General features: G+C 42.0%; 1 protein-coding gene across 1 annotated transcript in view; it reads left to right on the forward strand.

Moving 5' to 3' along the window:
• LOC143786080 (ectonucleotide pyrophosphatase/phosphodiesterase family member 7-like) overlaps positions 1-9,743 on the forward strand; it is a 63,306-nt gene extending 53,563 nt beyond the window's left edge. The window contains exons 4-6 of the mRNA XM_077275278.1: positions 1,745-2,018; positions 7,216-7,321; positions 8,495-9,743. Coding sequence (XP_077131393.1) covers positions 1,745-2,018; positions 7,216-7,321; positions 8,495-8,570 — 456 coding nt within the window. The 3' untranslated portion in view covers positions 8,571-9,743. The remainder of the gene's footprint in view (positions 1-1,744; positions 2,019-7,215; positions 7,322-8,494) is intronic.
• Positions 9,744-15,088: the final 5,345 nt, after the last annotated feature.

The following is a 15,088-nucleotide window of genomic DNA, read 5'->3' on the forward strand; positions in this document are numbered from 1 at the left end:
ACACAACTGCATGAATTTGCCTTGGTTTTCTCTGGGTACTCCTTCCAGAATTCCAAATACAGACTAATAAGAAAATTAGAATATGAGGACAATGTACAGAAGGTGCTGTATAAGCAAGCATAATTAAAAAATAATGGGAAATAAGGCACTTGAAGACACCTCTGTACGAGACTTATCTGTTGCTGAAACAATTAATGGGCACTCCTTTGAACAGAAGAAAAAAATTCTCATAATTATCATATCAAAGGAAGTTAAATCAGATGTGGCAAATATTAATATTTAAGCCACCGAGTATGATAGTATGGGCTTAAGGCCTTAAAGGGAACCTGTCAGCAGGATTGTGGACAGTAACGTACACACAGTGTCAGGTCGGCGCCATTTTACTGATTAAAATGATACCTGGGTGATGAAATCCGTCTTGTGGTTGTTGTGTAATCTTTATTTTCAGTTATGAGCTAATGACATGCTCATGCTTCAGAGTGGGCCTGGAGGTATGGGGGTCTTCATGTTGTGCTCTGATGACGTACTTATGTGTATGGCTTCTGACAGGTCACTGATGCCTCGCTGACCCACCCCCTATTTTACATAATGAATATTACATATATTGTTCTAGAAAAAAATCATCTTCTGCATGCGGTGGCATCCTCTGCGCTGCAGCATGATCGCATGTGTAATGTGCAGTTAATTATCATTTTTGATGGTATACATTACTTCATTTAAAAAAAATCAGTCTGAAAATGCCACGGGTCGAGCCTGCGCAGTAGCATCTATCGGCGATCCTGCGGCACCATCTTGGAGGAGGCAAATTTTATTTTTCTGTAGCAAGGTGGCGCCGATAGCTGCTACTGTGCAGGCACGGCCAGGGCCATTTTCAGACTGATTTTTTTTTTAATGAATTAATGCATACCATAAAAAAAATAATTATCTGCACATTATAGATGCGATCATGCGGCAGAGCAGGCGCCGGCAGCGGCGCCTGCCTGCAGAAGATGATTTTTTTTCATTAAAGATATATAATATTCATTATATAAAATAGGGGACAGGTCAGTGAGGTATCAGTGACCAGTCAGCAGTCTGCATTCTGAATAGCACCATATGAAGCCCCCCCCCCCCAACAGGCCGCCCCGGAACACGACCATATCATTAACTCAAAACTGAAAATAAAGATTAAACAACAACCACAAGACGGATTTCATCACCCAGGTATCATTGTAATCAGTATAATGGCACCGACCTGACACTGTCTGTCGGTTACTGAGCACAGTCCTGCTGACAGGTTCCCTTTAATGGAACCTTTGACAACAAACTATCTATAGTTATTGTTTTATTAATTCAACTTAGTCATAGTACAACAAAACATACTGCAAATGGGCAGTCTCACAAAGATAATCCTTTTTTTAGATGTCCCAATAATCTACAGATTTCCTTGACTCCTCTGACTTACTGCATTGATGATCACCTGTTTTAGTCCAAGGAACATCTGGATTTATATTTCTTATTCATTAAAATGTGACAGGACATAGGTGGAGGGGCATCTAGGACACTTTCCTCAGTCCAGGGTGTCATGAGGTTATTTTAATACATTCGACACTATTCATTTGACACTATTCATTTGACAAACATTATATCTTTAGTGTGAAACTGCATTTCCATAGAAATTATTTGTATTATATTTACCGTACTTCCCAATTATCTTTTCTCTGCCACCCCATTTTTATAACACTTTTACTGTTTGTTTTTTCAGCGATATATATTTTATGTTAATAAGGGAGATCATGGATTTGACAACAATGAAATGGACATGAAGATGATTTTTCGGGCCTTTGGACCTGACTTTAAAAAGAATTACATTTCAGAGCCATTTGACAGCATTCACATATATCCCCTTATGTGCAAACTCTTGGGGGTCATTCCAGAGCCACACAACGGCTCTATTGCAGTAACTGAAGACATGATTTTAAGTACAGGTAACACAGACGGGCCAGATGAGCCGGGGGAGACCAATGATGATCAAAATAGTAAGTAACATCAAGACCATGGCTTACTTAATTCTTGTGTTTAACTAAAAAAAATGTGTTCAACATAATATAGCTATAATCCAGAATACTGAACAATGCTCCCTCCTCAGTTAGTACTACTGCACCTGATATTTTTATTTCAGGGTCAGTCTAGGCAGTTTAAACACATTTCAGTAGCAAATACGGGGTCTTTCCCCGTTTTAGTTGTTCACTACTTGGACAATCCTTTTTCATTCTTCATGTTTGGCCCGGTGTAACAGGCCAGATTAACCCCCCTCCCCCCCCCGCCCAGAATATACCCGGGGTTAAAGTGGCCTAGGCCAGATTATACCCTGGGTATATTCTGGCCTAGCCCAAACTATACCCCGGGGTACAAATTGGACTAGTCCAGATTATACCCCTCTGGGTCAGAATATACCCCAGCTGCTGTAGATCAGATTTTTCAGCCTTTTGAGAACCATTGAGTGATATAATCAATAACGGAGCCCCAGGCAGCAAACAGGGCCCCAGGCAGTGCACAGGGCCCAAGGCAGAGCACAAGGCCCCAGGCAGCGCACAGGGCCCCAGGCAGCACACAGGCGCCCCAGGCAGCACACAGGGCCCCAGGCAGCACACAGGGCCCCAGGCAGCGCACAGGGCCCCAGGCAGTGCACAGGGGCCCCAGGCAGCCCACGGGGGCCCCAGGCAGCACACGGGGCCCCAGGCAGCCCACAAGGCACCAGGCAGCCCACAGGGCTCCAGGCAAAACACAGGGCCCCAGGCAGTGCACAGGGCCCCAGGCAACACACAGGGGCCCCAGGCAGCGCACATGCACCCCAGGCAGCGCACAGAGCCCCAGGCAGAGTACAGGACCCCAGGCAGCACACAGGGGCCCCAGGGAGCGCATAGGGCCCCAGGCAGTGTACAGGGCCCCAGGCAGTGCACAGAGCCCCAGGCAGCCCACAGGGGCCTCAGGCAGCACACGGGGCTCCTGGCAGAACACAGGGGCCCCAGGCAGTGCACGGAGCCCCAAACAGCGCACGGAGCCCAAGGCAGTGCACAGGACCCCAGGCAGCCCACAGGGGCCCCAGGCAGTACACAGGGCAACAGGCAGCACAGAGGGGCCCCATGCAGCACAGAGGTGCCCCAGGAAGAGCACAGGGGCCACAGGAAGTGCACAGGGCCACAAACAGCGTACGGGGCCCCAGGCAGTGTACAGGACCCCAGGCAGCGCACAGGGGCCCCAGACAGTGCACAGGGCCTTAGGCAGTACACGAGGTCCCAGGCAGCGCACGAGGCCCCAAGCAGCACATGGAGCTCCAGGCAGAACTTGGGGCCCCAGGCAGCACAGAGGGGGCAGAGACAGCGTACAGGGGCCCTGCGCGCTGTCTCTTCCCCCCTTGCACACTGTCACTTCCCCCTTCCTTGTGCACTATCTCTGCCCCCTGTGCGCTGCCTGGGGCCCTGTGTGCTGCCTGAGTCCCCGTTCACTGTCTCTTTCCCCTTGCATGCTGTCTCTTCCCCATCCCTTGTGCACTGTCTCTGCCACTCCGTGTGCTGCCTGGGGCCTCGTGTGCTGACAGGGACCCCTGTGTGCTGTCTGGGGCCCCATTTGCTGTCTCTGCCCCGTGTGCTGCCTAGGGCCCCAGTGTGCTGCCTGGGGCCCCTGTGCGCTCCCTGGAGCTCATGTGCTGCCTGGGGCCCCATGTGCTGCCTGGAGCCCTGTGGGCTGCATGGGGCCCTGTGTCCTGTCTGGGGCCCTTTGCACTGCCTGGGGCCCTGTACGTTGTCTGGGGCCCTTGTGCGCTGCCTTGGGCCCCTTTGCACTGTCTGGAGCCCTGTGCGCTGCCTGGGGCCCCTGCGTGTTGCCTGAGGCCCATGTGTGCTGCCTGGGGCCCAGTTATTAAGAATGTCACTCAATGGTTCTCAAAAGCCTGAAAAATCTGATCTACAGTTGCTGTGGTATATTCTGACCTGGATGGGTATAAACCGGACTAGTCCAATTTGTACCCTGGGGTATAGTTTGGGCTAGGCCAAAATATACCCGGGCTATATTCACCTGCAGTACCGCCACTGTTCCAGCGGTGTGGGCACTTGCATTCCCAGGGCTCTAATGTCTGGATCTAGAGTCTGCCATGAGAGATAGACATATATGATAATGAAAAAGGCCAAATTTATTTTGTATTACCTTATGTAATTATATCAACAGCAAATTACTACAAATGTATACCAGGCCTTTATTTTGTATAATCTTTCTGACATAGTCAACACATGTAATGTTGATCTAGACACTTCCTATCATATTTTGCTATCATGATTAATGTTTATTTTTGGCATTTAATTATTGATCTGGGATATCTTTTTCAAGAATGTGCATTTATTGCCGCTGTAAGCATTTAGAATCTATACAGTGATTTGGCGCTGTGTCCCTTTTGGGCTATAGACACCCTTTTAGTGAATACTTTGTACTATATTTAAATGAATTAATAAAGTGAAAAGCTTTATCAATATCATTTTATGAAAAAAGCACTTCTTTGTCCTCTATAAGATATTTTAGAGGCTAGTATGTTTCAGCTTTTGTGGAGTGTTACCCCCATTTGACTACAGGGATTGGTTTATTTGAGACTATTATGTTTATTATTTCCGGGGCTCGGTAAGGTTGTTATGTCAGCCTTGCACACAACCATCACAGGCGACACTGTCCCCACTTTCGGATGTATTGAACAACAACAGGAAGTTAGTGCTGCAGCTGATATCTGACTTACTCTTGACATTTGATTTGTCCAAAGGCAAGGACAGTGCTGATTCGTCACTAGGCTCACATGTCATAAAAACCTCACGTGAGCCCCAGGAAGTCGAGTACCTCTAGTAAAATAAAACTAAGTGATACATCCCGTACCGGTGCTATTCTAGCACTTGGTCTCCAAGGGCTCACGTGACATTATTAAAGCAGTTTTCCCACAAACAATGTTCATTTTAATCAATAGATTTTTGACTTATAATACATTCCACGATTGGATGTATTTCAAGAAATTGTTCCTGTGCTGAGATAATCTTATACATGTTCCCTGCTGTGTACTGTGTAATGGCTGTGTCTGACTGTGTAGGAACATGGTCTGATCATATCACAGCTCCTGGGCACTGGGGGAAGCAAAAGAGTATACAGACAGGACAGCATGGGATCGCAGCTGATTCTTTCTGTGAGGTAAAACATTTCCTAAAAACAGCCAGTGAAATGTTCTGCCTCACAGAAATAATTATTTGCGATCCCATGCTGTAAGATTTTCTCAGCACAGAAGAGAAAGGGAAATGTTCTCCAGCGGCAAACTTAAGGTACCTTCACACGAAGCGACGCTGCAGCGATAGCGACAACGATGTCGATCGCTGCAGCGTCGCTGTTTGGTCGCTGGAGAGCTGTCACACAGACCGCTCTCCAGCGATCAACTATGCCGAGGTCCCCTGGTAACCAGGGTAAACATCGGGTAACTAAGCGCAGGGCCGCGCTTAGTAACCCGATGTTTACCCTGGTTACCAGCGTAAAATCTAAAAAAAACAAACAGCACATACTTACATTCACGTCCCCCTGCGTCCACTTCCTGACTGACTGAGCGCCGTACAGTGAGAGCAGAGCGGTGACGTCACCGCTGTGCTGCTTTCACTTTCACTTTGCGGCGCTGAGTCAGAGGAGGAAGCAGACTGCAGGGGACGCAATGTGAGTATGTGCTGTTTGTTTTTTTTACATTTTACGCTAGTAACCAGGGTAAACATCGGGTAACTAAGCGCGGCCCTGCGCTTAGTAACCCGATGTTTACCCTGGTTACCAGTGTAAAATATCGCTGGTATCGTTGCTTTTGCTTTCAAACACAACGATACACAGCGATCGGACGACCAAATAAAGTTCTGGACTTTATTCAGCGACCAGCGACATCACAGCAGGATCCAGATCGCTGCTGCGTGTCAAACGAAACGATATCGCTAGCGAGGACGCTGCAACGTCACGGATTGCTAGCGATATCGTTATAATGTCGTTTCGTGTGAAGGTACCTTAACAGTGAATAAAATGATTTTCTTGTTGGATGAAGAAACTCCTTTATTGTACCAGCATGTGGAATAAAAAAGCTGGCCATCTAGAGAGTAGCATTCATAGAAACTGACGTGTTTCAGCAAAAAGCCTTAATCATGGTGTATCAAACCATACTGAACACTTGAACAGAGTTCTGATATATCTTACTTACTCCCAGCTAAGGTGCAATAAATCAGGGTTTGTTAATTTTAGCAAAGTTTAATCCTAAAGTATGGGGTAGGAGTTTCAGAGTCAAAGACTCATGGCTGAAGTCATACAGCCAGGGTCAGATACATGCTACCCGTGGAACATGCAGCATGTATCAGCTGTCAGGTAATCTTTAAGTACAGTAATTTGGCCTACTTGTCAATATTTGTGAACTTAGAATAAGTCCCATTATTTCACTTACATGGTTTTTACTTTTATTGAGTTGTACTTTTAGCCATTACATTGTTGTGTGTGTAGTTTGCATTTGACAACTTATTTCTTTCTCTCACTATCTCTTTGCTTTACCTCCAGTATAACGACTGTCAGTGACACATGTAAAACCTACAGGAAACAAAATGACCAAAAACCCTGCTGTAACTAAATAAGTAAAAAGCAAAAGTGCATTTAAATAACACAGGTTTCTTAGTAATACTGTTTTTGATCAAAAATAGCATAAAAGCCATCCCTCCTCGACAAGGTGACTCAGATCGGGACGGTCCTAATATGAAAAACCTTATCATGTGTAAGAGTTGACCTCAGTGTGTGAATAAGGGCAGACAAAAGGACCGGGTCTCAACCAGTGGACACCAGTCTGGGGAAGCCTTTAAGTGTAATTTCCAGCTCAGGAAAGGGAAGCCACACCCGGGCTTGCATAGAATGCAAAAATACAAAGAAAAAACCCAAAACTGAGCTTGGTTTGAGTTGGCACACATGCAGCACATAAACGCATGTTCACATTGGCCATAAAACATATAAAACCTACAAGAAGCAAAATGAGCAAAAACCCTGCTGTAAATAACTAAGTAAAAAGTAAATAAGTAAAAAGCAAAAGTGCATTTAAATAACACAGAGTTCTTAGTAATACTGTTTTTAATTAAAATGTATATCATGTACCCTGATATAACAGATCTCTTGACTGTAACTGTTTTATGCTTTGTCCTTTTGCAGATGACGCCATATTTATAGCAGCGATTGTGCTATCTTCGGTATGTGGAGTGCTCCTGCTAATCTTCCTATTCTATGTGCCATACACAGCCGTGAAGAGGAAGAAAGGGTAAATACTAAAAAATAAAATCTGTTAGAAAGGTTGTGCTCATAATTCCCAATTTAGCAGCATCTGTTTGTTTTTTAAGATGGTAAGAATAATGGAAACTTGGGAATGATTATGATTAGTACAAAATAGCTCTTTTCCATAGAAACTAAGAAACCAAGTCTGTCATTATCAAAATGTCATGTTAAGGAAGCAATCTAAGGCTCTATCTATTATCTATACATCTATGTGATTTATAGCATCTAATAGAGGTGGACTAATTTTTCTCTTAGCTATGGCAATGCTGGTGCCTGTGCAAAATTTGGTCAGATACAGTTGACTGAAAAAGCAGTAACCCGTTAGTCATAAACCAGAGCCAGAGGCAGCTGGGGTGCGAACAGTATCTAGACAGGCAAGGTCCAAGCCCTGCTAAAGTTGTGTCTCATAAGCAAAAAACTTCTATGTCATGTATCATGTTAATCAGCTTCTAAGCGCCATTACAGTCTTGTGTTTAGAGTCCAAAATCCATCTGATAGATCCTCTTTAAAAATGAATCCGTGTCTCTGCCGCCATCCCTGACATGCATAATAAATCATCACGTTTCTAAGGGTTGATGGGAGCCAGTGTGAATGAGCAATAATGCCATTTAAACACTTGTCAGTGATTGACAGCAGCATGTAAATAGTTAACAGCAGCGTTTAAAACTCAGCATTGATTACTACTGTTAGACACAGAAGCATCCACATATAATGTATAAAATGTAATATGGTCGGCATCCACAGCATGTGGAGGGAGCTTAGCTCCTGACTGTTCTCCGCACACGGACACCCCTTTGCTATTCTGTTACAGAGTTTATTTTAAGTGAAATGGTTTTATGAGATAAGAAAAACATGTTACTTGCTATCTGTCATATTTCTGTGTGTCTATCATGTCTATCGTCTATCTATCCATCTATCATGTCTGTCCTGTTCATCATCTATCTGTCTATCTATGACTATCCATTATATGTGATTTCCACAGCATTATTCCAGAGTAAATTAACTTGAATATTAAGCGCAGCGTTCATCTGTACACTCTACTGACAGACATTTATTACTTTCTCTGATCTCTTTACTAGTCCCCAAAAATAATTCAGACAAGCTTGTGTGACAACAGATTGATTCAATTTTTCTTTTCTTATGTTTTGTCTCTTGACAGAGCGAAGAAAGAAACAGAAGAGGAAAGACGGGAAGATGACATTAAAGAAGACAAACAACCACAGACGTCACTGTAGATTATTAACTGTACTGTAATTATTTAGTCTTATGTGTGCAGCAAGATCACAAAAGAACATCTGTTGCATGAGATACAAAACTTTTCACATTTTGCCACTTAGTATAGAATTCACACATCTATTTAGTGCACTGTATTGATCCTGAGTCTATAACATGCATTTTAGTCCTGGAATGTGCAGTTAATGCATCATATATATATATATGATGATCCATTCCCCTTAATAGGGCTCACAGAAAACTATGGGCCAATATTGTACTTTTGCGTGACTCTGATTTTTACGATTTTACCACATGTTCTGTATTTGGTCAGTATTTTACCTCAGTATTTGTAAGTCAATATCAGGAGTGGGTGATAATTACAGAAGTGGTGACGTGTTTCTATTATACTTTTCCTCTAATTGTTCCTCACCTGGTTTTGTCTTACAAATACTGAGGTAAAAGTTTGACTAAATAGTGAATGTGTGAACATGGCCTAAAAGTAAGTTCCCACAATGAGCTTTTGGTGCGTTTTTGACACTTCGTAATTTTGTTGCACAAAATCGCAGCTTCTTACAGTTCCAGCACAGTGAATGGGATTTATAGAAATCTCATGCCCACTGTGCTTTTTTAATGCAGCATAATCTGACCTGCGCTGCATTTTTGAAGTACGTAAAGTCTCTTGCAGGTACACTGAGCTTTATGTGCAGATTTTCTCTATAGATTTCCATTAGAGGTAGAAAATCCACAGGTAAAAAAAAACACACACGCGTTGTTAGTGTGTTACCGCTGAGGAAAGGCACTAACAACACATGAATTCTGCACATTACTGTGTCAATAAAGTTTTGTCAAAGCCAAATACCAATAAGTATAAAAAAACAAAGCAAATTTATTTAAACTGTGACACACAAAAAAGAGACAAAAACTGCAGTGTCAGAAACCCGATAAAATTGCATGTTAAAAAAAATTAACTCAAATACGCAATGAAAAAACCTAAGTTATATAATTTACTTAATAGGTACAGAAATAGTGCAGAAAATCTGCAACATCAAAAACTCACAAAATACTCATCTTGGGAATGTAGACTTAATATGGAAGAAATAGGAATACACTGTGTTCCAAATTATTATGCAAATTGGATTTAAGTGTCATAAAAATTTAATTGTTTTGTTTTTCAAATAAACTCGTGGATGGTATTGTGTCTCAGGGCTCAATGGATCACTGAAATCAATCTTAAACACATGTGATAATTGGTTTTCCAGGTGATTCCAATTAAAGGAAAACTACTTAAAAATGATGTTCCACATTATTAAGCAGGTCACAGTTTTCAAGTAACATGGGAAAGAAAAAGGATCTCTCTGCTGCTGAAAAGCATCAAATAGTGCAATGCCTTGGTGAAGGGATGAAAACATTCGAAATTTTCCAAAAACATAAGCGTGATCATCGTACTGTTAAGAGATTTGTGGCTGTATCTGAGCACAAATGTGTTTGTGCTGATAAAGGCATAATGAGGAAGATTTCTGCCAGGCAAGTTTATCGGATTAAGAGAGCAGCTGCTAAAAAGCCATTACAAAGCAGCTAACAGATATTTGAAGCAGCTGGTGCCTCTGGAGTCCCTCGAACCTCAAGGTGTAGGCTCCTTCAAAGGCTTGGTGTGGTGCATAAACCTACTATTCGGCCACCCTTAAACAGTGTTCACAAGCAGAAATGGTTGTATTGGGCCCACACATACATGAAGACTAATTTCCAAACAGTCTTGTTTACTGATAAGTGTTGAGCAACCCTGGATGGTCCAGATGGATGGAGTAGTGGATGGTTGGTGGATGGCCACCATGTCCCAACAAGGCTGCAACGTCAGCGAGGAGGTGGAGGAGTCATGTTTTGGGCCAGAATCATGGGAAACAGCTGGTAAGGCCCTTTAAGGTTCCTGAAGGTGTGAAAATGACCTCTGCAAAGTATATAGAATTTCTGACTGACAACTTTCTTCTATGGTATAAAAAGCAGAAATGTGCCTTCAGGAGCAAAATCATCTTCATGCTGACAATGCCCCATCTCATGCTGCAAATAATACCTGAGTCATTGGCTGCTATGGGCATAAAAGGAGATAAACTCATTGTGTGGCCACCATCTTCCCCTGACCTCAACCCTATAGAGAACCTTTAGAGGATCATCAAGCAAAAGATCTATGAGGGTGGGAGGTAGTTCACATCCAAACAGCAGCTCTGGGAGGCTATTCTGACTTCATGCAGAGAAATACAAGCAGAAACTCTCCAAAAACTCACAAGTTCAATGGATGCAAGAATTGTGAAGGTGACATCAAAGAAGGGTCCTATGTTAACATGTAACTTGGCCTGTTAGAATGTTTTAGAGTTAAATAGCTTTTTTGTTCAGTGGATGTGACCTCCTAATGCTGCAAATTCCACAAATGAGCATTTTCAGTTCTTTAAAACATATCAAATGTATAAAAATTCTACTGTGCATAATAATTTGGAACAGTGCATTTTGAGTTTTTATTCATTTTGGAGATTATACTGTTATCATTGGGAGGTTTCTTCAATAAAATTCGATGTATAATCTAACAGGTGATGACTTTTATTAGACTGACTGTCATTTGCACCCACCATTTAGGAAAATCTGATAAAAATGTAATTTGCATAATAATTTGGAACATAGTGTAGTTCAATCATATGCTGCAACACTCTGGGGAAAGAACACCCCCCTGCCATAGGTTAGAACAGTCTACTACTGTGTGAGGTACATAATGAAGGACACACAGGTCTCACTGCAGGGCCATTACAAGTTCCTATAAGTACAGCAGACCTGAGAGTCATTACTGACACCTTTGAGCCTTCACTTACTGGCAGTCCATGTGGGGGGAAGAGCACTACAGCTGAGTTTACCTGCGTCACATTACAAACCTAGTAGCCTGTTCTTAGCTATAGTGGGGCATGTTCTTTTTCTCCTGGGCTGTTGACTGCTCATGATTGTTCAGTATCATTTATTGAGAAGTACACACCCACAGTGAAACCTATTTGATAATGCCCACTTGGATTTTATGAAAATTAACTCATTAACTGTCAATTACTTTGATTGCAAATATCTCCACAATGGAGAGTCAATCTTCAATGGATGATTCTTTCCATTCCCCAGGAGATAAGGGGCCACTAGGGGCCACCTGAGGCCATAGTCTCTTATGAGCACAAGTGAACGCTAGGATAAGGCATTGATCTAGGTTTGATATGTCCGAAGGATACTAGGGTCAGTCTACATACTCCTGGCATATGCATTGGGATCTTTATCAGTACCTAAGACAAAATGTTGAGGACAAACAATTTTATTATACGCCTTCCTATTATTCAATTACTATACTATTTTTGTATTTCCTCAATGTTTTTAAGATTTCTGTTTGCTGTTGGTGAGTGACGTAGCCAATCTAGGAAATGCTTGAATAACTGGACAGTCTGGATTTTAGACTGATGCAATGTACTAAATATTAGAATGATCTGTGCAGCATCTGCTTTTGTTTAGTTAAGACTCTGTTCACACCTGAGTTGGAGCCTCCTTCGCAGATTCTGGACAAAATAGTGCAGCACGTATGCATGAAAATAATCACATACACATAACGTGTGTCATAAAACTTAATATATAACAATTTAACCCTTGCAGCTTATTTTAACCCCTTAGTGACGGAGCCAAATTTTTTCAATCTGACCAGTGTCACTTTATGTGGTAATAACTCTGAAACACTTTAACAAATCCCAGTGACTTTGAGATTGTTTTTTCATGACACTTTATACTTTATGATAATGGTAAATTTAGGTCAATATGTTTTGAGTTTATTTATAAAAAATTTCAAAAATTTGAGAAAAATGTAAAAAAATTTGCAATTTTGTACATTTGAATGATTATCCCTTTAATCTAGTTGGCCATACTACAGCAAATCATTAATAAATAACATTTCCCACATGTCGGCTTTACATCAGCACCATTTGTAAAATTTTATTTTATTTTGCTAGCATTTTAGGAGGTTTAAAACTGTAGAAGCAATTTTTCGCTTTTTCAAGGAAATTTACAAAATGTATTTTTTTAGGGACTTATCCATGTTTGAAGTGACTTCAGGGGTCTCATATATTGGGAAACCTCCAAACGTGATATCATTTTAAAAACAGCACCCCCTGACATATTGAAAACTGCAGTCAGGTAGTTTATTAACTCTTCAGGTGCTTTACAGGAATTAATGCAAAGTGGTATGACGGAAATGAAAATGTGTTTTTTTACCACCTAAATGCCGCTAACTTCTGAACAGATTACTACAGCCATCAGATTCTAAGGCCGCTATTTGGTCATGAATTGCCATGGCAAACATCAGGACCACACAATCATGATCTGAGGGCACCAATTTGGATAAAGAGGAAGCCCCCACACTCTGTTAACCATATATAATGATGTAGTCACTATTGACAGCAGCATCTAAGGGGTTAAACAGATATGGATGGTGCCAACACTGATCGTGGCTGATACAGCAAGTTGTCAGCTATAGTGTACAGCCGAGAGCTGTGGGATTGTTACCTGTATGGGAAGGCTATTCTCTTATATCTCAGGTCAGTTAAAAGACGTATTGGCTGTCATTAAGGGGTTAAGAAACGCTGACATTTACATGAGATTGCAGGGAAATTCCGGAGCTATAAAAGAACATTTCTTCTCTTCACTTCTGGAATATGCATTAGCAGCTATGTAACTAGTTTCTAGATACGAGAAATAAATTAATGTTTTCCAACAAAAGATATTCCTAAAATAAAAATCACCGAGAAAATAAACTCTGCGCGTTCTGATTACCAAGGCTACATGATTCAGTAGTCAACAATTACCCCAGGCCGCCGCAACTGACATCTGCATAACTTTGTCTATTTTATTAATTATGGGAAAAAACAAACAAACTGAGCCATAGATTACAAGAAATAACACAAACTTTCTTCTGCCATAGTCGCATTGCATTGATTAACTCTTTTCAGTCATTTTCTAAATGTATTGAAACCGGCCCTCTTCATACCCCTGATAAAGAGATTTGCGCTATGCAGTAACAATGAGAGCACTTTTGTTATTCACCTGTCCCTGCTCCAGTGCTGCACTTTGTTCCCTTCTTCTCTGTATTGGTCTGTGCCAGGCTACTCTAGTAACCCATCAGGCATCTCTGACCTCATCATCAAAGACCTCATAAGGATGGCTCAGGCAGCCATGAGTTGCCTGAGTATTCAGCAAGTATAGTTGTATTTGCAGGAGTTAGCTTTTTCTTCCTCTTGACTCTGCTCCAGTCATGTGGCTTATTATCCTTCCTGCATCTAGTGCCAGAGTTCCTGCTACTTACTGGCTCCAGTGAATCATATTACTATCATATTGCTCTCTTAGCATTGCTGTGCCCAACTCCAAATTATAAAAACTCATAAGCTTTGCTGAATCAAGCTAAACATTTCAAACTAATTTCTCATATGGAGGTACTTGATTACATATACATCTCCGCTCTTCCTGTGGTTAACCATACCCTTCTGCAAGATATCTAATTGCATATTTTATCAGTTGTAAATGGCCTCCAGCTGCATCTATTGCTTCTAGTTGTACGTGCCTATCTGCAATCCTGCTTAGCCATCTGCATCCCAACCTTTGAAGAAGGCAAAGAGGGACAAAGGTAGTGGCACCCATTCTGCAGCTAGTCATACCCATATCCACGCCCCAACCACACCCATTTAGCACTGCTGATCACACTGTTTCATAAACAATAATTATAAACAGAAAAAAATATGGCCACACAGTGCTCCATACAGTTTAATGGCCACACATGATGCTCAATACTGTATAATGGCCACACAGTGCTCCATACTGTATAATGGCCACACATGATGCTCAATACTGTATAATGGCCACACAGTGCTCCATACTGTGTAATGGTCCCACATGATGCTTAAAGAGCTCTGTGTAACTCCACCCCCACCACTGATTCTGCCTATGCACAGTGTACACAGAAAGCTGCCAATGAGTGGTGTGGGCGGGGTTACACAGAGCTCAGCATTTAGAGAACTGCTTGATCTGCAGCAGAGAAAAGTGATTTATCAAAACTGCCATAAGCAGCCCAGAAACTGGATACATCACTGGAATCAGTGTCTCGGCTGATAAATATACATTATATTATTATTATCTTTATTATTATAGCACTCCAGCCAATTATTTATTTATTTTTATGCTATACAACCCTTCCAACTGACTAATGCATTAGGTCCTATTCAGACAATCATAATATGGCTTTACATAAGGGCCGAATGTTGAGAGGCAAGAACATAGTTTGAGATGTCCTGATTTATTCTGACGGGGTCTAGTCCCGTTCTTGGCATCACATATGCAGTTTCAAAAAAGAGCAAGATAGACACATACCACACAGCTATTCAGAATAGACAGGCCAGGTTTGGAACCATCCCTTGAAATATTCAAAAGACATAAAACGTACGGCAAAAATTGAAAAAAAAAGTCTTCAGGTAGATTCACTGCCACG

The sequence above is a fragment of the Ranitomeya variabilis genome, chromosome 7 (assembly GCF_051348905.1).
Source record: "Ranitomeya variabilis isolate aRanVar5 chromosome 7, aRanVar5.hap1, whole genome shotgun sequence".
NCBI lineage: Eukaryota > Metazoa > Chordata > Amphibia > Anura > Dendrobatidae > Ranitomeya > Ranitomeya variabilis.